Source organism: Perna viridis, chromosome 7, assembly GCF_037379345.1.
Source record: "Perna viridis isolate PV_CMFRI_1.1 ecotype Kerala chromosome 7, ASM3737934v1, whole genome shotgun sequence".
Taxonomy (NCBI): Eukaryota; Metazoa; Mollusca; class Bivalvia; order Mytilida; family Mytilidae; genus Perna; species Perna viridis.
The window spans coordinates 2,995,562-3,019,200 of NC_142451.1; the positions used below are offsets into that span (position 1 = coordinate 2,995,562).

The 23,639-nt window shown below is 32.4% G+C and overlaps 2 protein-coding genes across 6 annotated transcripts in view; one reads left to right on the top strand and one right to left on the bottom strand.

Annotated features, from left to right (window-relative positions):
- The first annotated feature begins 62 nt into the window (after positions 1-62).
- LOC148610972 (tRNA (guanine(27)-N(2))-dimethyltransferase-like) lies at positions 63-17,445 on the top strand. 2 transcript variants are annotated; one of them, XM_088590941.1, is made up of 9 exons: positions 63-109; positions 465-492; positions 6,287-6,369; positions 7,181-7,415; positions 11,560-11,772; positions 13,170-13,360; positions 14,576-14,654; positions 15,657-15,893; positions 17,281-17,445. In XM_088590941.1, the coding sequence occupies exons 3-9, from the start codon at positions 6,291-6,293 to the stop codon at positions 17,420-17,422; spliced, it is 1,176 nt and encodes a 391-aa protein (XP_088447067.1). In that variant the 5' UTR covers positions 63-109; positions 465-492; positions 6,287-6,290; the 3' UTR covers positions 17,423-17,445. The 2 variants fall into 2 exon arrangements, with proteins under 2 accessions (XP_088447067.1, XP_088447068.1); XM_088590942.1 differs by lacking the exons at positions 63-109; positions 465-492 and adding an exon at positions 1,319-1,403.
- Positions 16,996-23,639, bottom strand: part of LOC148610973 (uncharacterized) — a 28,898-nt gene continuing 22,254 nt past the window's right edge. For all 4 annotated transcript variants that reach the window (XM_088590934.1, XM_088590935.1, XM_088590936.1 and 1 more), the window contains exons 7-9: positions 22,866-23,030; positions 20,934-22,073; positions 16,996-20,277 (exon numbers count right to left, since the gene is read on the bottom strand). In XM_088590934.1, coding sequence (XP_088447060.1) covers positions 20,216-20,277; positions 20,934-22,073; positions 22,866-23,030 — 1,367 coding nt within the window. In that variant the 3' untranslated portion in view covers positions 16,996-20,215. The remainder of the gene's footprint in view (positions 20,278-20,933; positions 22,074-22,865; positions 23,031-23,639) is intronic.

Genomic DNA, 23,639 nt, shown 5'->3' on the forward strand with positions numbered 1-23,639 from the left:
ATACGTCATCTATATAGCGGAAACTGAGATTGAAGGATCTAGCTAAACGAAATTCTTCTTTCCGGATCAGATCAGGTGTAAAGTCAGCCTCTTGAGAGTGACAGAATAGGTCAGCCAGTAAAGGAGCACAATTTTATGCCGACCGTTTGTTGAAAAACCTGTCCACTACACTCGACAAATATATTGTCGATAAAAAATTCCAGTATTTTGTAAACATCTTCCTCTATATATTTGGAAGACAATTTGGAATTATTTCTTACAAAGTATGAGGAATCTCTACCAAGAATTATATATTTGTATCTATAACAGTAATTATAATGATCTACTATTGAAATCTGGTTTACCATCACTTAAAATTAGAAGATTAAGAACTATGGCAATGGAAACCTTCAAAATTCTTCATAATAAATCTCCTGTATATCTTAATAGTATTGTGAATTTTAAAAATGTATCTTATTCTTTAGAAAACAACATACTGTAGAAATTCCACAGGTAAGAACTACCAGTTTTGGATTGCATTCACTGAGATATGCTGGAGCAGCACTTTGGAATGAGCTGCCTGATAATATCAGACAACAGTCCAATCTTTATCAGTTTAAAAGCCTGATTAACAACTGGAATGGCAGTTCTTGCAGATGTGGCTCCTGCAGGTCTCAGTGAGTGCAATATGCTATATCATATACATGTATGTATGTCTTGTGTATTTCTTTTCATTGTGTTTTATTTTAGTTTGCTTTGATAGTGCATGAATTATAATTAGTTACTAGCGTTTTTATAGTGCTTCATTTTAGTTTGTTTTAATAGTGCATGAATTATAATTGGTTGCTAGTGCTTTTAATGCAGCATGCTAGTTCTGCTTTGCCATATTTATGTATTTAATATTTGTGTATGTCTGTGTATGTGCTGTTACATGTATGTTATTGTATGTTATTTTACTGTTATAATGTCGGATAAAAGCTTATGTTTTGTATGTTTATATGTACCGACTTTAAATAAAGTTCCTTAGTCTTAGTCTTAGGTGTAGATCTACCGTCTTTTTTTGGAAAAACAACGATTTATAGTGTTTTTAAGTCGGGACAATATAGCCTTTATATAGGAACTGTCTTCAGGTATCAGACAATCTGTCAAGGATTTTTATGGTAGATTAATATACAAATCCTTGAAAAAAATGTCATTTACTGATTTAAGAAATAGAATTGTTATTTTGGGCACGGCTGACCCCCCCCCAAAAAAAAACTGTTACCGCCGTTATAATTCAGGCAAGGTAACGGAAAAGTATTCTATAATTTGTTATGGAACAGGAAAAGGAAGCACCTGTCGAAAGTGAAAGTAGTAGAAATTCATAACCGGGCAGCGATGTCATCGGAGAACATCTCATGTCTTGACCGTCTGAAGTATATAAGGTGAATTACTATTGACAAAATGTCGCTTTTTCACGAAATATCATATTCAACACAATCGACGAACTACAGTGTGACCCACTGACTGACTGAGTCAGTGACCGAGTGAGTGACTGACTGCATGAGCATGAAACTAATAAAACCTGTATTTTCCACTGTTCCAGGCAGTTGTCTCGGTCCTACTAAACAAAGAGTGGTAGAGAGCACAAAATTCTAGTATAGACTGGTATCGCAATTTTGAATTATTTGAGTAAATAAATGTTTCTTAGTATCTATATAGTGTTTATTTTTCTGTGTGATCATTGAAAATAATATATCAACTACTATTCTGGATATTTATTCATAGATCGGCATCTAGACATCGTCCCCTGATCTGACCTCCACTCAGACTTCTACCCTGACCTCCACCCCACCTGGTGTCAAGCAAAACGTTTACTTCGTTCTTGATGACACCAGCAACAGGCAACGCTGCTTGTTGAAAAAGAATCCGGGTTGTTTCGCCCTAATTCCAGTTCGCACCTGAGTGGTTTGGCCCTACTACCGGTTCGCCCTGGGTGGTTTCGCCCTGATTTTTGTATATCAAAATATTTTATTTAGAATCAAATAAAAGTTTAAAATATATCTCTATTTCCTTATTCTCTAATGATTCTGTAACAGTACTGTTTTATATCAGTATAATGCAAATTTTCATTGTAGTGCCGGTTTACAACATATTACCTTTGTAATCTCAGGCACGTGCTTAGATTATACTGTCGTAAAGAGATAACAACTGACGCTCATTTACACATCAACTGAATTAATTAATAATTTAAATTTGTGTAATCTTGGGCACGTTTACACGTCGCATGTAAAAATTCTTTTCTATATTAATTCAGTTCTATCTTAGATTAAAATACCTTAACACCATGAGAATAAGCATTACTGGATACAAGAAGTCTGTCACTGCATTTGCTGCTCTTCTCTAGAGCTTTGTACACCACTGGCTCCTCTGGTAGTATGTCATCTGGGAGATCAGGTTCTGCATTAAAGGATCTGTAATAAAATTAAAGCAATGTAAAATCTATAATGAATAAAGATTTCATAAGATAAAAGAAATACAAGGACAAGTTTAAAATTATAACTAAAACATTGAACATGATGAAATACTTACAAATTTTTATAGAAACTCGCGTGTCCTGTGGTTCTTCTACGTCATCTGCTACTCTATGGTTAACATCGAAGCTAGCATCTATAGGGTTGTTGACCTTCATGGGTTCTGGTTCTGGCTGGGCAGGTGGTGGTACATTTTCGGCAATTGTTTGAAGATCAAAAGGTTGCAAGTTGAGTTAAAGCTGAAAATAACATCTATTGTCAATTACTGTTTGAAGAATATTTCTGTAATAACAATGTCCGTTATATTAATTTTCCTAATAATTGAAAAACCAATCAAAATTTCAATAAAATACCTAATTGCTCCTTAACTAGGATTAATTACTTCTTTTCTGCAAACATGTTTTTTAATGATTTCTTTTATTTTTCTTTAGAGTACTAATTAGTTTATCATGAATAACAAAACCTTTTATTTATTAAAACATCAATAATTTACCTGTTAATTGATAAGGGCGAAACCACTCACCAATCAGGGTGAAACAACTTGGGGAGAAACAACTTAGGGAGAACATGTAACTAGGGTGAAACCACCCGATACCATTGAAAAAATGCAGTGAATATTCTGACGAATGTGGTTCTTGGCAGTCCGCCAAGAATTCCACTAAGGCCTTTTACTTTATAAGGTCTGCCCAAAATTCACTGCATTATATTGAATGCCGTGACGACATTTATTGCAAGAGATCCAAGAAAACATTTATTTCTTTGGACCCTCAGCCTTACCCATCGACTATTGTCATAAGATTACTTAAGTTTGAAAATAAAAAACAATATATCGTGTCATTGTCATGAACTAAAACTTTAAACTGAATTAAATGAACTTAATAATAAAATAAAATGAAATGAAATGAAACGAAATGAAACGAAACGAAACGAAACGAAACGAAACGAAACGAAACGAAATGAAATGAAACGAAATGAAATGAACCGAAACGGAACGAAGTCGTGACCGTATGTAAATAAATGTCTACAGAAATGTACCAAAAACATTTATTTTAGCTAAAAATAAAAGAATATCACTATATAGATACAAAGAAACTTTTATTCAATAAAATAAGTCAATATTTCGTTACCAGTCTTTACCAGACTTTTGTGCTTTTTACCACTCTTTGTTTAGTAGTGCCCTATGACCAGTTGTCTCAGACCACACAGGGACCCTGTGCTCAGACATTGGCACTTGTTTCTATAAATATGACAGGTTACTATTAAATATGAATACTTGCACTTGTTACAGAAAAAAAATCTGTATGCCTTATGAAACCTTATGGTGAATTCCTCTTGTTATTCGGTGCAGGAGATATTTTTTGTTTTCACCAACAAGACCATCGTTGTCTGACAATGTAGAGAACATAGCTCAAAGTGCTAACAATTGCGAAAATTCGGACAAGTTCCCATTCTTTAATGATAGAAAAAAGACGGCATAGAAATATCCCTGTTTCCTCTTGTTATTCGGCGCAGGAGATATTTTTTGTTTTCACCAACAAGACCATTATTGTCTGACAATGTAGAGAACATAGCTCAAAGTGCTAACAATTGCTAAAATTCGGACAAGTTCCCATTCTTTAATGATAGAAAAAAGACGCCATAGAAATGTCCCTGTTTCAGAACATCTATCTACAGTTTGTAACAAATTGAAAATGAAGAACATTTATTACTTCATTGTACTCACTATGAACAAGAAAGACAAAATCTAATGAATACAATAAAAAAAATTAATCCCTGGCTTTATGAAACTTAGTTCTTTCAGTCTTGCAGTGATGAAAAATGTTCAAAAAGTTTAAATTTTACATTCAAAAGTGCAAATTTTACAGAAAAAAGTAAAAATTTATGGAAAAAAGTGTAAATTATACAGATAAAGATGTAAATTTTACACACAAAAAAATGCAAAATTTACAGAAAAAGTATAAAATTGTCAGTAAATAGTATGAAATTTACAGAAAAATGTGTAATTAAATTTAAAAAAAAAAAAAGTGAAAAAGTGTAAAATTTACAAAAGAAAGTGTAAAATTTACAGAAGAAAGTATAATATTTATAGAAAAAAGTAACTTATATAGAAGAAAGTATAGAATTTACAGAAAAATGTGTAAAATTTACAGAAAAAATGTGCAAAATATAAAAATAGTGATGTGTTTATGTGGCCCTAATATGCTTCCATAGATGATTGATACTAAAAAGAAAATACAGTGATGATCTAATGAAAAAATGTCTATTAATTCATAGGATTTTGAAATAAATAGAAATAAAGATATTAAATACAATGTAGTAAAACAAAATATTTATGATAAATTACAGTGCTATCTGGTACAAAAAACAATTTTTCCTCAATTCATATGATATTTTTATTTTGATTATTCTCCCTTGAAAATATTTATGGTGAACCCAGCTTTTGGGGTACCTCATAAAAGAAAATGTCCTACTGGTGGCTAGGGTGCTGAGTTGATGCCTTGACCTTCTAATAAAGGATTCTCCACACTTACTGTCTTGGATGTATGCCAACTGAACTATTTAAGATCTATTGCAGCTATCTATTGTATATTAAGACTTTATCTAAACTATCTTTAAAATTATCATTTATATATATTTTAAAGATACATGCATACATGTTTGAAAAATTAAGAATTTTTCTGTCTCAGACTTTTAGTTTATGGCCTTGCTGTTTTTTAATGACTTCCTGATAATTTTAATTTCTTTCCTTTGAAAGAGTAATCAAGGAAACCAAGGTTATAGCGGTAATCAAAAGAATGTAATCCAGGGAAAAGGACCATACATGGAAAACAGACATACACAATAAAGAATATTAAGTAACTAAAATAATACATACAAAATAACAAAAGCAAATGAGCTACTCAGACTCCACTAAAATCTGGGAGCATGGATCAAGTGCATTGGTAGGGTAAGCCTCCTCTGCTTTTCTATAAACACTTGCCAAGTTGGGGGTAGATGAAAGAGGAAAGGAAAACTATGACACGATGAACAAATCAGTTTTCATGGTGCAGATGGATACACAAGTTCATGATGACGACCATAAAACTTCTGTAGTGATGATTTCAATCTTGTAGCAACATAACTCCCTTCCAGAAGCCTAACTGTAAGAGTCCTAGCATGACACAAAAAGTCTAAGTAGTTACGGCAAGCTCTGGCATTACGTATGAGTTGTGATATGAAAACTCCATAAACAGGTGCTGAATAGATACGATAACGTAACCCTCCCTACACTACGCTCCTCACGGGAGGGTTACCACAGTTGAAATTAACAAATCAAATTCAAACTAGAAAAGTCCAAATCAAAATATAAAATTTCATTAGAAACGTGTTAGTATGAAAATAATTCAACAGTATGGAAATTAATCAACACCCATGATTTTCCATTTTCACCCATCATCAAGCCTGTATATTTCATTTAAGGTATGCTCCCATTGTTCAGGTCTCTCATGTTTCTTTTTATAAGAGAATGATTTATGCATAAATTATGATAAACATCATTGTTTAAGAAATGATGAAGGATTGTGTTTAAGCAGAAGAGGAAATTAAGGCCTTATTTCGTTAGCATATACAAGTGTTTCTCAAGGTATTAAGGTAGTTGTGTTACCATAAGTGAATTTCTTGTTCTTTGTTTAGTATATACCTTTTTAGTGATCTTGGCTTGTTTCTTTTTTTGTTTTTGTTTTGGTATTGCTACTTCTTATTGCTCATGTCATATTTTATAATCTATAAAACAATATATATATATATTATTCTAGGAACATGGTATGTTGTGTCCTGTCAGCTGAAGTTAGGCAAAGACATGAACCACTTTATTGTCTGGATGCATTTGATAAACATGGTATTATATGCTTCTTACATCTGAAAGATTGGAAGATTGTTTGGATAATTATTTCATCACGATAAGATTGTTTATCAAAAACAAGGAGTTAAATATAGATATAAATTCTTGTCAAAAATATACCTTTACAGTTGCATCACTCATAATTGTCACTTATGTGCTGCATGGTTTTAAAAGTGAAATGTATTGACTCCCAGGTGTAAACCTTCCAGACTACGTTCAAAGATTCAGTTGTATTTTTTTGAATGTGGCTTTTCAAGGAGGGAAGATTAAACCCTTTGAAGCCTACATGCTTTATATGGAATTGTCATCATCCTGCACATTCAACTCCAAGAAATGCTTACATAGGAATTGGAAAAATAAGCATCTGTTAAATCTGTGGATGTAAAGAAAAAAATGTTCTGACACTTTGTAGGACAACATCGTCATTTTGAAATGATGATACTGTACGAGTTGATTTAATTTCTTCAAATTTATAACATGCCTTTATAACATGCCTTTATAATATGCCTTTATTTGCCATTTTTCTTTTTGACTAAGAGTATATCGTATTTGATATTTTCAATCAGTTGCTGCAGCACATGAGCAATTAAAAAATATTTTTTGGACTCAAACTCAAACATGAAATTTTAGAGGCCTTTTTTTCATGAAGTGAAAAAAAAAGCCCAAAAGAAGTAAATATTTTTTCACATCTTGAATTTAAAACGGATTCAGGTGGGGGGAGGAATAGGACTGAAGTAATTTTTTAATATAATCTGAATTATTACACCATTTACACAGTCGTTAAAATTCTAATTGTTGACAATTTTAGGAACCTTAGGAGTGAACTGGAAGAATACTTTGAAAGACCATGTGCATGTTACAGTAGCCAACAGAGAAATAGATTGTCATTGTCTCTGTGAAGAAAGAGGTTTGACATATCAGACTATGCCCCTGGACTTCAGCCGTGTCCCAGGAGATCCCATGGTACCACAACAAAGTACACAAATATTCACAGCCAGATGTGCTGCTCATGTCCTACTCCACATGGAATCATTTGATTTTATGTAAGTTTATATAGAGTATTTGATGTCATAAACTGAGGGCTGTTCCTGTAAAACATATGGGGGAGGCACTTTTATTTTATGTTTATTGGTGGGTGTTTACGTCTCTTGACGAAATATACTAGTTTAATACAAAACATCAATAGAACTTCTATGGGTCACTCCCCTGGTGAAAAAATTCTTCCCCAGGTACCTCATGTCTTTTACTGGAACAGCCCTGGGTTATAACATATACTGTTTAAAGAATATCACAAGAATAAGTATGGTGTATATGTCAAAGAGACAACAACCCCATCGGGATGAAAATGTCAGCCTAAGACTACTAATTGATCAACAATGAATGATGAGAAAATAAGACCAACAGGCAGGCTGCAGCTGCTCCCAAAACATCATTATACACAATTATACACATAAAAATGTGGCCAGGTTAAAATACTTTGGCATGATCACATAGCCTCCCCCTTTAAAATCTGGCCATTGTGGAAAAAAAATATTCCGCAATTATACACATAAAAATCAGTTCAAAAAGGTCTGAGTCTCTTTGTTACAACGGAATAAAGAAACTGAAACTAAAAATAGAAAGTTTACAATAGGGAATGAAAAATCATTCCTTTTATTGTAAATTTTAGCATTACCAGTAGGTTAGTCATTATTGATATGAATACTAATATCAAGAATCAGAAATTCTTTACTATCTAATGAATTTATTAATTATGGAATGATAAGTTAAATTGATGATAATTTTTATGACTTTTTTATTTGATTAAAACATTATAAATTGAAGTGTGCCAAAATGAAAACTGCAATGATATATAAGAATAACAATCAAACAAAGAAATAAGATTGATTTAAAATCATTAAACAAAGAGGGTTTTTTTTTAATTCTGAATTTGATTATAAACATTTCAAAAGTTAAATCATGTAATTTCAAAAAGGACATTTATATATAATGCTTAAATTTTATCTTTCTATTATTTAAAATGAGAACTGACACCATAAAGGCAAAATTCTAAACAATTTCAAGGGGAGACAATTGTGGGGTTTGGGGGAATGTACTAGAATTAATTTTAATTATTGCTTGGTGACCCAAATTTTTTTTTAAGAATAGGAAAGTATACCAGATAAGTGTTTCATTCACACTTCATATTCCCCTATGCCTGCCTGCCAGTGGCATATATTCCATCTGTCTGTTCATTCATCTTTCACACTTCACACAATAACTCCAACAGTTTCATGAAACTTGTTAAACTTCTATTTTTATAAATTTCCAACTTTACGTTTTTTCACCTATGAGACTATAAGGAAAGAGTAATCAAGGGAACCAAGGTTATAGGCTAAAAACCACTAATTCCACTTTCCATAGGCTTCTATGCTAATTTCACAATATTCAATGGCTTCTCTGGACTTTACCTTAACTTTAACCTGCAGAGGACTATATATCAGCATGATTCTACATATGTCAGCTCACAATCCTCAGAATGGCATGTGGGGTTAGCAGACTTGCAGTGCAGTACTGGTCACCGGAAGTGAAGGGTCTATAAATAGCATGGGAAATCCCAGTGTTTTCATAAGATAAGGGTATATTTAGAAATCATTATGGAGATTAGGCTTCACATCACAAGAAGCAAAATGCACCTATAAAATGTACAGAAATGTTTTTCCTTTCAGAAACTGTTTAAATTTTTTAAATAAGATGAGAACTTTTTTCACAGCACTATGAGGAACAGGGGTAATTTCTGCGTAGGACTATTTTTGCGTACGTTCCAAATGCTCATTGGTTGAATTGGTGGTCTGTAACCTAAAGAGTCACTTTTTGTCTTAGTAAAAATAAATAACTATACAGGTATCTTCCTACACACATACTGAATGCATTTGCAAAGTTTCAGTGAAATGTGACAAGCACTTTTTTAAATATTTGATTTTTAAATATAGGGTAACCAAGTTGTGCGAGCAAAAAAGTGACAATATTCTACCATACTTAAATGCATTAAATATTTGCAAAGAACTTTTTCTGACTTTTCAAATAAAAAATATCAATCACAACTTGTTTTTTAACAATATTAATGAAGAAATAGTTTTAAAAGTAATCATTTTCTGAGAAATTGGTCTATTTTTAAAAAATTATTTCTGACATGCCTCCCCCTTTTTCTTGATCACATGTCAAAAATCCTAAATCTTTAAATTTTCACAAAAGGTGATATATTTGGCTTTAAATTTGTAAATACAGTGTTTTCACATTAAAACATGACCAGTAAAGGGCACCTAAAGCAAAAAAAGTACTCAATAATGGATTTTCCATGTTGCCATAGGGGAATGCTGATATGGCCTTAACCGCAGTAATGAAAGTGAGTTTTTCCTCATTTCTAACCTAATTTTTGCTCAAATCTATACAAAACTTGATTTCAAGTGCTTATTACCACCATATTTAGGTAAATATAGCCCTCAAAGTTTAATATTTGATATTTTTACTAAATTTTCTACACTTTTTATAAGATAGGACATAAAAATCAGCCAAAAAGACCAATTTTCAATAATTTGGACCTATAACTTAAAAAAATGCATATTTTGAAGGATTTTTGTAGTGTATTCCTCTCATGGCAAAGTTAACAAGATCTTCAAGTAGTTTAAAGCTATTTCAAAAAACTTTTCATTTTGCCATGGCTTCTACTTAAGGCTAAAAACCACTAATTCCACTTTCCATAGGCTTCTATGCTAATTTCACAATATTCAATGGCTTCTCTGGACTTTACCTTAACTTTAACCTGCAGAGGACTATATATCAGCATGATTCTACATATGTCAGCTCACAATCCTCAGAATGGCATGTGGGGTTAGCAGACTTGCAGTGCAGTACTGGTCACCGGAAGTGAAGGGTCTATAAATAGCATGGGAAATCCCAGTGTTTTCACAAGATAGGGGTATATTTAAAAATCATTATGGAGATTAGGCTTCACATCACAAGAAGCAAAATGCACCTATAAAATGTACAGAAATGTTTTTCCTTTCAGAAACTGTTTAAATTTTTTAAATAAGATGAGAACTTTTTTCACAGCACTATGAGGAACAGGGGTAATTTCTGCGTAGGACTATTTTTGCGTACGTTCCAAATGCTCATTGGTTGAATTGGTGGTCTGTAACCTAAATATAGCGGTAATCAAAAGAATGTAATCCAGGGACAAAGACCAGACATGGAAAACAGGCATACACAACAAAGAACATAAAGTAACTAAAATCATACATACAAAGTAACAAAAGTAAATGAGCAACTCGGACTCCACTAAAAACGGGGAGGATGGACCAGGTACACCGGTAGGGTAAGCATCCTCTGGTTTTCTGGAAACACCCGCCGAGTTGCTCATAAAAAGTCAAGTCTGGGGTAGACAAATGAGGGAAGGAAAACTATGACCCGTTGAATAAATCAGTTTTCATGGTGCTGATGGATACACCATAACGATCCACGAGTTCATGACAACGGCCATAAAACTTCTGTAGTGATAACTTCAATTTTGTAGCAACATAAATTACTGTTTTTGGACATAAACTCAATTATGTTATCAGCTATTTCCATAGAATTTTTATTAATTGTTTATTTCATTTGGTATACACTCCTTTAAGAATTTTAGAAATTTTTAAGTTATGGGACTTCAGTTAGAAAAAAAATTGAGTGATTTCCCTCTGTATTGGTCTATCATTCATATTGTGTATTTGGATTGATGTATATTATGGGGATGGTGCTCTTTATCACCTTAAGTTGATCATAAATAATCATTTTAGATAACAAAACAAGCTGATAAGGTATAGGTGTATCATGTGCTCATGGCATAGCTCTTTATTAGATTATGATAGAAATATGGAAAATTCCTGATATAATATAAAATTTTATAAAATGTAATAACAGTAAACACTTGAACCAAATTATCATTAGATTTGATTTTTTGAGTAATTTATAAAATATATGTTTTTCAAACATCCTCTGAGTAAATGAGGAAAATCTATTGGCCAGAAGTGTAAGGTATTATCTACCTCAATATCTGGGAAAATATACATATATATGGTATTCAGTTTCATGGTTGTAAAAATATATTGTTGAATGATATATACCGGTATTTTGATATCTAACATAGGTTTTGATAACTTGTTTTCACAGATACCTGAATCCCACTCAGAACTTGTCAAGTATCGTAGACTCAGCAGTAACCAATCTCAGGAACAATGGAATTCTTTGTGTGACGTCATCTGATATCTCATCTAAATTCACACGATCAGCTTTCATAGTAAAGAGGCATTATGGAGCAAATGTGATCAAAACTAGTTATATGAAAGAATTAGCACTACGCATTGTCTTAGCTAATATTGCCAGGTGAGAACATAAGGACTAGCTGCCACTATCAAACTTATGTTCTTAAATGTAAGTTTTTGTAGGAATCAGGCAAAAGGGAAAGAAACATGCATGTCTGAAACCCACTGATCTGACAATATTATTTCACTCAAGCATGCTTTTCTCCATTTGATCTCTGCATCACTGGATTTTCTCAGAAATGTCAGAAAAGTATGTTAGAAAAAATGTTCATTTTTAGTGCATTTTAATGAAATTATAACTCAGTTTACCAAAATGATATGAAAAATCTTGTCTATTTTTCCTTGATTCTGATGGTGCAAATAGTCAAATTAAACTTTCAAAATGGTAATTTTTTTCATACCATATTTCACTCACTGCCTGATTCTTACAGTGACTGCCACTTAAGGGTAATCCTAGATTTCTGTATTAAATATCTTTTAAATAGTTTTACATACATGTAATGTATACACAAAATACTATTGTGTTGATAGTTAAAATTAATGTTAATTTCTGGCAAAGTCTATCTTATTGACTTGTCATATGCATTATATATCTCCTGAAAATGCAGGTCTGGGTGTCAAAAGAATAGGCCTGCAGCAGCGCTTAGTGCTCAGGAACCTAGCCGGGAGCTAGGCGCTCTGCCTTCAGAGCTACTTGGACGTGTGCCCTAGGTGGTGGAATGGGGTACCCCTGGCGTGTTACATGCTTGGGTTGTCAGGCAATAATACGGAATACCTGACCGCAAACCATAGTGGTGCACCATGTTGGAAAAGATGCCATGTTCCTCGCACGTTAAAGAACCCTGCTGTGGTATTCGATAGGAGTAGGAACCTTTGCGCTCCGCCACAGGAGGCTAAATTGCCCAACCCTACCCATCCCCTTTTTCTGGTGGCAATCAAAATTTGTCGACCCTATTATCCTTGTGTTCCATCCCTTGTTTCATTTCATCATCATTCATGTTCATTTTATCATCCATTTCATGTTCATCACCTGAATATAGCTGAAATATTGCTGCTCAGGCGTTAAACCCCAACATTCAATCAATCAATCTCCTGAAAATAAGTATTAATGTAAAGATTGCACCAGATACACATTAGGCAGGGTCAGTTGTATTTATAAAACAATATATATTTCAAATGAAAAAAAAATGTACATTTAGAATTTATTGAGATTTTCTATTATTGCAAAAAATGTGACTTGCTCAAATTCACAATATTAAAAACTCAAAACATTGAATTTTTAATATTAATGAAATGGGACATATCTCCAGAACATAAAAATAAAACTTACAGTATCAGCAAAAATGTTTAATTTAAACTAATTAATCATTATTATAGTAAATAATATCTGATTTTACAGTATATTGTTTAATTGTATATTTTAATCATGTATATGATTGATCAGCTGTACATTTTTAGGTCATGTGGCAAATGTAACAAAGGCATAGAGGTTTTACTTTCCCTCTGTGAACAAGACCTCTACTTAATTGTTATTAGAGTCGTACGTGGGTCCAAAGAGGCCGATAGTTCTCTGGAAAAAATAGTACCTGTGTTACACTGTCAGATCTGTGAAGAAAGAGTTCTGTATCCCAACACTTTGTTACCACAAGGTTTGTATTTTACACTTGTAAAGTTACTTATAGTTTTCCCATTACACTATAAAACTTTTTTTTGCTTTTTATTGTCCCATGAATGATAAAGTGGTAACAATTTCATTATTTTAGCTTTCAAATTAATTATTCATAAAATTCATGTGGTTATTACATCTCAAATAGAACAACAATGTCTTCATTTGTAACTAATGTAAAACAGGCAGAAACATAAGAAAGATATTTTACCTGAATTGTATGAATACTTTTGACAAGTATAGCTCAATTTAAGAATCACACCCACTTGTAACAGTAATACATTTAAAAAACAAAATATTATATTGGATATATTTTTTGGACCTCTAAAAGAATTTCTATACAATTTCGAGTACATATTCAGGATAGTGTAGAGAAAATCAATCATATTATGTTTTCATATCGACTGCAAAATTTTCTCATATATTGGACCCTGATATTTAGGTGTAATGATCAAGCTTGAATCCTACATGCACTTGTAGTGATCAGACTGATTTTATATATATACTTGTAGTGATCAGGCCTGATTCTCACATGTACTTGTAGTGATCAGGCCTGATTCTCACATGTACTTGTAGTGATCAGACTTGATTCTAACATGCACTTGTAGTGATCAGACTTGATTCTAACATGCACTTGTAGTGATCAGACTTTATTCTACATGTACTTTTAGTGATCTGGCCTGATTCTTACATATACTTGTAGTGATCAGACCTGATTCTTACATGTACTTGTAGTGATCAGGCCTGATTCTAACATGTACTTGTAGTGATCAGGCTGATTTTACATGTACTTGTAGTGATCAGACCTGATTCTTACATGTATTTGTAGTGATCAGGCTGATTTTACATGTACTTGTAGTGATCTGGACTGATTCTTACTTGTACTTGTAGTGATCAGACCTGATTCTTACATGTGCTTGTAGTGATCTGGCCAGATTTTACATGTACTTGTAGTGATCTGGTCTGATTCTTACTTGTACTTGTAGTGATCAGACCTGATTCTTACATGTAGTGATCAGACCAATTCTTACATGTAGTGATCAGACCAATTCTTACATGTACATACAGTGATCAGACATAATTCTAACATGTATTGTAGTGATCACACCTGATATTATTATGTCAGGTCTTCCTTTTTAGAATTTGATTTTTTTATATAGTACTTATACTTTCCAATCCTTGTGTACAATATTTGTAGAAGAACCATATAGTTTATTGCCATGTTCCTGTTATAAAGAAAACCCTGGGAAAACAGCTGTAATTCTAGGACCTGTGTGGTAAGACTTTTTAAATGGTGTACCTACATCAATTGTAGGCTTTAACTTTTCATGTGGAAATTTATTATTTTGGTCAGACATTAGGTCCAGCGAGAAAGCCATCTTTGCCAGACTTATCAACTTTTTGCCATACCTGCATTTTTTCACCAAATTTGAATCATTCCTGTAAAAACATGAAGTTACATCATTGTTGACAGACAACAAGAGAATGGCAATAATACAAAGAGTAGCCACTTGCTGTTATTTACTAGTAACCTCTTTACTGAATAACTCTTACATTCAACTTTAAATTATTAACACCAACACCTTATTTATACTTTATTGAATACTGACTGACATTTTATTTAAAAATATTCATCATGTAAAATTCAAACATTTTTATTACTCCTCTGTAGAGTATTTTGAGATAAGAAAAGCATTTGTTGCTTTGTTGTCGGTTTTCAGTAGAGGCATTTTTTTACCTAGTTTCGCATCAGATACTAACTTATTGGCCACAAAGTCATAAACAATACCATAATTTTGATTTTGATGGCCCCAAATGGCTAAATACTTTGTCGGACACTGGGTCTGGCACAAAACCAGTTCTTACTGGCCCCTTCAAATTTCCAGTTTATAGGTCTGAAGGTCTGACCGTTTTTAACAACTCTATTGTCATTACACAGCATTAAGCTCTATATAACTTCAGGTTTTAGAACTTATTCCAATAATGCATTTTTAGCTCACCTGACCAAAGGCCAAAGGCCAACTGAGCTATAGTTAATGGACCAGAATATCATATATTTGTTTGAACTTGACAAGTTTTTGGCTTTGTATGACATTTGTTGCGTACTCTTTTCAGGACATATTAAACTACATTCTTAAAAAAAATAGTGCACTTTTCTTAAATTTATGTGAAATGAAATTCCAGAATATTGTTTAATTTTCCTATTTCTATCAACTGGAAAAAACTTTACACTAATACAATCTAAGAAGATGTTTCTAAGAAGAAAGTTTCCTTTTTAGGTCAGGAGATCTATTTAACATTCCATTCATCAAAACAATGGATCAAGTAAATGACGACCACAACCTAGGATTATCTGGTTCCCTGGCAACCATCAAAGAGGAGGCAGAGTGTACTTGTGATTCTTTAGACAAGGAACCAGAATTAAAACGTACTAGGTTATCTGCCCCTGAAAAACCAATGCCAGTTTTTTATTACAATATACCCAGTATGAAACTTAGGGCAGTTCAACAGCCTAAGTAAGTGTAGAGTTCGTTAATAGTGAATTATGACTATAGTTTCAAGAAGAACTGTATAGCAAGAAAATGTTTATCATGGTACTTGGAAACAAAATGCACCAAAACAAAGGAATGTATCTTATTTTAGAACATGACCTTATTTTGGCCAGCTTACACTTTTTATAAACTGAAACATTCCTTATACTTTAATTTCTTATGGATTAAAGTCCAAATATTAATAATTGATTTTTAGTTCAAACACTATTTTGTTTTGGATTATTTTAATTGGGGAGTGCGGACCAATCAATACTTTTGTCGTGGCAGTACCAAGCCAGGTTATTTCAAATAACTTTGTTTGCTTAAGGAGAATCAACCAATCAGAAAACTTGTTATAAATCAAATTAAATTATATTGAAAAGGAAATGAATTCTAGTGAAACCAGTAAATTAAAAAACTAGAAAAAAGGTCAATAAGAATTGGTTAGTGCATCTATATGGAGAAGTTTAGTCACAGTGGGTCATTTGCTTGGATAAGTTAGGTCACATTGGCCCATCTACATGGAGAAGTTTAGTCACAGTGGCTCTGAGTTGTTCTAATATTTCTTCAGGTGTTAAAACACTTTTTTGGTTCCTTGCATTGAGTTGTTATCTTTCTTACATTGACCAAAAACAGTTACCAGGTAATTGATCTATTGTACATTGTACCCATTGGCAGGTTACGAGGGTTCAGTATTTTATGAATGCAAGGAAAACACATTTCATTAATCCAAGATAACATGATTTGTACTAAACAAATAAAACTTTTTTTTTTATATGCTAGCTGACAGTTGCCATAGGGGACACATTATTCTGAAGTGACTTGATCCAAATTTAGTTAACTTTGAATTTTCCTTTCAGGTTTTAAGAACTTATCAAAATAAAAATACATGAAGCACTTGCACATACATGGATAATGTAATATTGCATTGCATTGTGTCAGTGACATTTGAATATATTTCAGTGGTAGATGACCTGGTTTCCCAATCATTGATTTACAAAAGAAAAAATCTCTGGAAATATGCTTATGTTATCAACAACTGACCATTCCAATAAGTGCATTTTATAGGCATAACAATAGGCATCCATACAATATATTACTGTAACTTTTTATTTCACAAATTAAGGCAAACAGTACATGTATAACAATAATAAAAATCAACATGAAATGGATATATACTTAAATAAGTTCACTGTAAATTGGAAGAGTGCATGTTTTTACTATATTAGTTTTAACAATGTATTACTCAACTGTGTGGCATCAAAAACTCTGTAAAGGTGCAGCACAAGTTAGAATTCTAATTCTGTATAAATAAATATTGTGATGACAATTTAGAACCATCTTTTGATGCTGAGTAATTTTTAATTTTCAGGTTTAGTCGATTGTTGGAGTATCTACGACAAGATGGATATCGATCAAGTCGAACACACTTGGACCGGTATGGAATTCGAACCAATGCCACACTTCGTCAGTTATCAGACCTTCTTTATAAATACTGTACCAAAAAGTCTTGATATTAAAAATTCCACAAAACATAGCAATTCAGAAATCTCAATGAACAAGTTAGTGTTTACTGAACAAATGTCTATAAATAAAACACTTCATTGGGCTCAGCTTGATATAAATAGTACTGGTCCATTTGTTATATAAACCACCTTACTTTCAAAGAATGTGACATCATAATTGAAAAGTTACATATGATATGTATGTTTTTCTCTTTTTCTTCCACACAAATACTCCAAAGTAAACTATATTTAATAACTATAGCCAATTAGTTTATAGTTTATAGGTCAAAGTGCAATATAAAGACTAGTTGGTGGTCCCAAAAAATTAAATAGACCTCTGTTACTCTTCTTAGGGTGATCAACTTGTCCTTATATTGCCATATGAATCTCAGCCCCATGAATTATTTTCTTTTTCTCCAATATCAATTGACCTTTTCCTCATGGCTAATCTAGATCAGCAGTGACATCAGATGTAACAAGTATGACATATTAGCAAAGTTATGTAAGACATTTTGGCATGTCAAAGTTTGGAACATATGGAGAAAGTTTTTTTTCAAAAAATTAAAACATTAATTCATCTTACACATCTATAAATCAGTCATATATAGTCCCTGATTGTAGAATACATATTGATTAACATTCATTATTATGTGCATCATGTACAAGGATTATATCAACAGCATAATAGTACAATTACTATATGGAGTCAAACTTTACATACAACATCAGAAACATTTCCAGGTAATAATTATTAGTCCTGTTTGTGGCAAGTAGGGTAATATGACTGAATATCACTGTAACAATGACAAACAACAAAACAATGCTATGAACATTTATACTGAATAGTGACAAAGAAAAAAACCTTCAACTTTTTAAAGAATGTCCATCCAACATCCTGTAAAAATTTTGAAAAACAACAAATCTAAGAAAAAAGCAGTCTCCATGACAACCAATTACTTATCCTATTTATTACTGAGAATTTTTCCATAATATATTGCTATTGTTATTTTCTGCAAAGATTTAAATTTTGTGATCATAAGATTGATATTCATGTTCTGACTTTAGGTGGGTCTGAGAAAGTCCTAGAGTAAAATTAAGAATTTATTTCTCATGTGAGTAATCAAGTTTTATATTTGATAAATCGCTGCTATCTATAAAATAAATAATAAACATGATTATCTTGTTTTAACATAAATTGATAAATATTCAACTAAGATATAAATGGCAGATATATATACATGTATAAAAAGGAAATCTAAAAAAAGTTTACCTTTACAGGTTCTTCATTCACAACAAATGAATTATAAATTAAATATGATATATTTACAAAAACCAAACGGTCGATATAATAACTAACAAGGGCATCTACTCTCATTGTGACCTTGACCTTTGCATCAAATTTCTAAATGTCAAATCCACTGAACAATATTGAGTCCAGAACGTTTACATAGGAGTGTTATAGACGGATTCTGGACTTTCGAAAGTATATCTCTTGCCTTTATCGTTTCCTAACAATTGTGTATCAGCATTCATTGAAAATATATTTTAGAAAATTGATCTCATGCTATACAATGTTTTTTTAAGTTCAGTATTGGTATAGTCATAGTTTTGAGTCCTAGCAACTAAAGGATGAATGGCAATTGTTACTGATTTTTAGAACCTTGTTTCTCAGTTAACATTCTATTAATTGCATTTTTCAGTTTGTCACTATAAACCCTACTATTATCTTTCTGCCAGGCATCAAAAAGGTGTTCTACACATTTATACAAAGTGGCATGTTTTCCATTTTTTCATCAAATCTGTTCTTTTTTTCTATCTGTCATAATGAAAATGATCACCTGACTATACATCATCGTAAAAAGGTAATACCCTCTGCTACACAAAAGTACTACCACAGATTCCTGTCTACCTAGAATCTGTACAAGTTGCATTTAAATCTATCAATGCAAAATAAACTTGTGTAGTGGATGAGGAAAAATGGACAGAATTATACAGCCCCACATATATTTGAACTAATGAGGAACTGATTTAACATATTTCATAATAAAAATAATTTAGTGGATTGAATTTGGAAAAAATGTGGAATGACTCTGTACCAGCAACAATTTATGTAGTACTCCAGGTAAGAATCATGCAAAATGTGATTCATGGTTGGAAAGCCTACATATTTTTATTTTTGATATTTTCTTTAAAACATTATATTTAACAGAAATTAACATGTATATTTTTATATAACTCCTGTTCTTAGAAGATAAGAATGTACTGTAGAATTCAAAATTAAGGGAGATAACTCTGTAAATGACACTATAATACAATAGAAACTATTGGATTTTCAATGTGGATTATCTCCTAAGAGCAAACAGATTGGAATGAATAATTATACAGACCCACAAAACAACTTAATAACAAAAATAAAAATGTGAAGCCCTTTTTGAGGTGTATCACATATTACAGAATTTGCACGATTCTTACAAAAACTGCTACTTAGAACATTTCAATAATATGTTAGCTTATGGATTTTACAGTTATGATACACAATATAATAATGTTCATAGTTTTGAAGAACTTAAGAGAGATATGAATACAATCTAAACTTGTAACACTATAGTTATTTCAGGTTATATATGCACCACATTAATTGGAAATTAACTGTTTCACAAATTTTAATGTCACATTCTATTTTATTTTTAATTCTCAATCTTGCCGTAAAAAGTTTAATTTAAAGTTCTGTTAAAATCAGGAGACATTGAGATGCTAGAGGGATTATGACATTACTGAATCAGTTAAACTCCATCATACATTCTACTGCTTACCAAGTGTAACATCAGGCAAACATTCTAAACCATGGCTGAGGTCAAAAGGAGCTACAAGACAAAGACTTGGTAAATCAACAATACATATAAACATGTATATCAGAAGTAAAGATTCTCAATTATATTCATATCACATCCAGGATCAACCAGATAAATACATTGTACATACCTGTGGTATACATTGCTTGCTCAATGGTTAACTACTATGGATGACAAAGTTTCCCAAGCCATCCATATCTGTCTCTCACATGGGAGACACAAATTTCCTTCTTTCATAAATTTCTCAAAACAAAATCTCCCTAAATGTTCTAAATGGCTTATGAAATAGATATAAACACAATGTTTATGTAACATCATTGAGAAACAATCAACAAATAATTCATCCTTTTTTGTTTTAATTACTGAAATTTTGATTAGAAACCCTTAGTAGTTTAACAAGATAGATTTTATATCTTTATCTTATCTTTATACTTGGATTTCTAGCAAAATTATCCTTTTTTTTCTGCTAAAAAGGTCATCATGCTAAACCTCCCTCTTAGAAAAGATGAAAAGAGGGAGGTCTCCCTCTTTAAGCATTCAAAAGGTTAACAGGTATGGCCATCTCAGAGTATTTTAACAACTGATTACAAGAAATGGGTACTTACAATTAAGTGAAAGTGGTACAAGTCATCATGCTTCATATTTATCTTACATATCTCAAAACTCACCACTTTCATGGGTTCCTGAGTTTGAGGCAATATGAGGTGGTTCAGTAGTTAGTCTATCCTTAGGGTGGACTGTAGTCAGGGGAAATTCCTTACGATTTCCACTGGGAAGACACTGTGATGTCTGTCTCTTAAAGTGATTTTCACTCTCCGACTGAAGAGGACCTTCACGACCTTCACCTAGAGGCTGACATGCAATTTCATGGTTTTCACTCAGAGGCTGCAATGCACTGCCCTTAAAAATATTTTCACCCTGAGGCTGAAGCCTACTGTCTTGGTGTTCACCTCCAGGCTGATTAAAGCTCTGATTTTCACCCTGTGACAATTCTAAGTCAGAATGAACTTGTTGGTTGTCAATGTTTTTATTTTCAATGGCTTGAGTGGAATTGTCATTTAGTAGATATGACTTTATAACATTTCTTCCGTCTCCAGCAATTGCATATCTATGCTGTGGTAAATTCATTTCTTTTTTTTCTTTTTCATGCTCCCTAGAAAAAATTTCATTCATAAGATCCAAGTGAACAGATTTCTTCTTCATTACATCATACAATGAAAATATGTTGACACCCTGCTGCAGGTTATATTTTGCTGGAAAATTTCTCTTATCAGCCTCAGAAAATTGCTCCTCATAATAGAATGATGGGAAACCTCTCAAATATATAAATGCTACTTCAGCTTCATTATTGTTATTAATCACAAAACCTGGGCTGCCAGAGGCACCTCCTTCAAACTGACATTTTATGACCAACCGTTCTTTTTTATCCAAACCAAGGTATCCATTTTCTTTTCCAAACTTTACACAAACCTCTTCAAGTTCTTTCATTTTTGTTTCTGTGGGTTTCCACAAACCAATTCCAAAGTTTAATTCTTTTTCCATGCCTTTGTCATGGCCGATTAGATAAATTTTTTCATCAGAATGTCTATCATGGTCAAGACGAATAAATCTATCTATTGGTGGTGGATATATTGGATTTTCATCCTTTTTTTTTAATTGAAGCACAACTACATCTAGATTCTCATCAGCAAATAGTATCCTTTCTTCAACTTTAAATACTATCCTTGGATTTTCTTTTTCAATATAATTAAATTGTACATAGATATCCTTCAGATCTTGTTCATATACTGTGTTATATACGCTATGCCCTGTAGTGAAAAAAAAAAATGGATACCGAAATAACCCAACATACAAATATAATCATATCATTTTTGCAGGGTGTTGATTTTCTAATTTCTGTTGTCATGACAATTAAACTTTATACAAAATTTCAAATTGTTTTACATTCAACTCTAAAGATGCAGAAGGTGGACCTGTGATTGTGTTTAATTAATAAGACAATGTCAAATAAACATACGTACTTCACTGAATTTTATATTATTTTTGATATTGTCATTTGAATGCTCAATGTCTTTCTACCCGTGACATTTAAGATATATTAGTATCATATTCTTACACATATAAATGATACAGGACATTGTCAACACACTTGAGAGTCAACAGTGTAGCCTAAGTTCCTGAACTTTGACCTAACAAACGTCAATCATGGCATACCTATTCATGATGAAAGTTTTTTTTATGGTCTTGACTATCCTTACGGACCTCGAACAACTGCATGTCTGTTTTTTATGGTCTTGACTCGTTACGGACCTCGAACAACAGCACCTTATAGGGATTCTGTTAATAGATGTCTGTTAGTAGTTGGAGGTAGCAGAGCCCAGCCTTAGGGATACCTGACTGAAGAATTTAGTCCTAGTTTGTACTACTAGCAATTGGGCTGCTGTGTTAACGTTCTGGCAGAGACCCCACATGGGTCCGAAAGTGTTGGGAGTACATTAAAGTGTAGTGTATGCACCTATTCATAATAAACATACCACTTTAAAGTACCTATGATGGATTTCCATCTTAATATCTATATAATTATCTCATACATAACTTACATATATTATCCCTCACTACATGAAAGGCAGTTATAATCTTGTCTATTCCAACTCTCCAACAGGTTCCAGTTTTCCTTTTACCATGTAGATATCCTACAGACTCTGAAGCTTTGTTTAAAACTGACGTAACTTTGAATTTCATCCTTCCAGTTTGTTGAATCTCCCCTGTAATGAAACAATAAATTAATTTCATGTACTTACTTATTGGAAAAAATCTACTATTAACCACACAGGTGAAGGGGCAAACAAGAAATGAATTTGATCAGTATCAAAGTGGCCCCTTCTTCCTGAATAAGCACATCCCCAAAACTGATCTAAGCCTTGATATAGGGCTCTTAAGATGTCAAATTATACTGCATTTTTTTTTAATGACCAAAAACCTTTTTCAGGCCATATTAGGGTATTATGCTGTCAGAGTTGGTGTCATCATCATCTTTAACATATGTAGACATTTTCTGGCCATACAAGGAGTTTTAATTTGAATAGACCTTTCTGACACTGTAAAAAAAGGTGCCATAGGACAAAAGACAGGCTGGGATTTATTTCATGGTTTGTGACTTGAACAATTTTGGAGTAAGGAGCACATTTTCCTGATGTCTTGACAGTAACTTGACTATAAGTATTTGGATCTCTTTAATATTGTACCACAAGATGCCATACCACAAAAGAAAAGGTTGGATTGACTATAGGGGTTGTGATATGAACTGTTAAGGTATGATAGCCCAAGGTGCCATCAACTTGAAGAACCACATTTTTCAAAATATGGTAATTTTA

What these genes read in the sequence shown, in the direction of transcription:
- LOC148610972 (XM_088590942.1), top strand. Translation starts at nt 1,357, where the DNA reads ATGTCATCGGAGAACATCTCATGTCTTGACCGTCTGAAGTATATAAG. An exon ending in GGATGCATTTGATAAACATG is followed by an intron (nt 6,370 to 7,180) that starts GTATTATATGCT and finishes TGACAATTTTAG; the next exon opens with GAACCTTAGGAGTGAACTGG. An exon ending in AGGGCAGTTCAACAGCCTAA is followed by an intron (nt 15,894 to 17,280) that starts GTAAGTGTAGAG and finishes TTTAATTTTCAG; the next exon opens with GTTTAGTCGATTGTTGGAGT.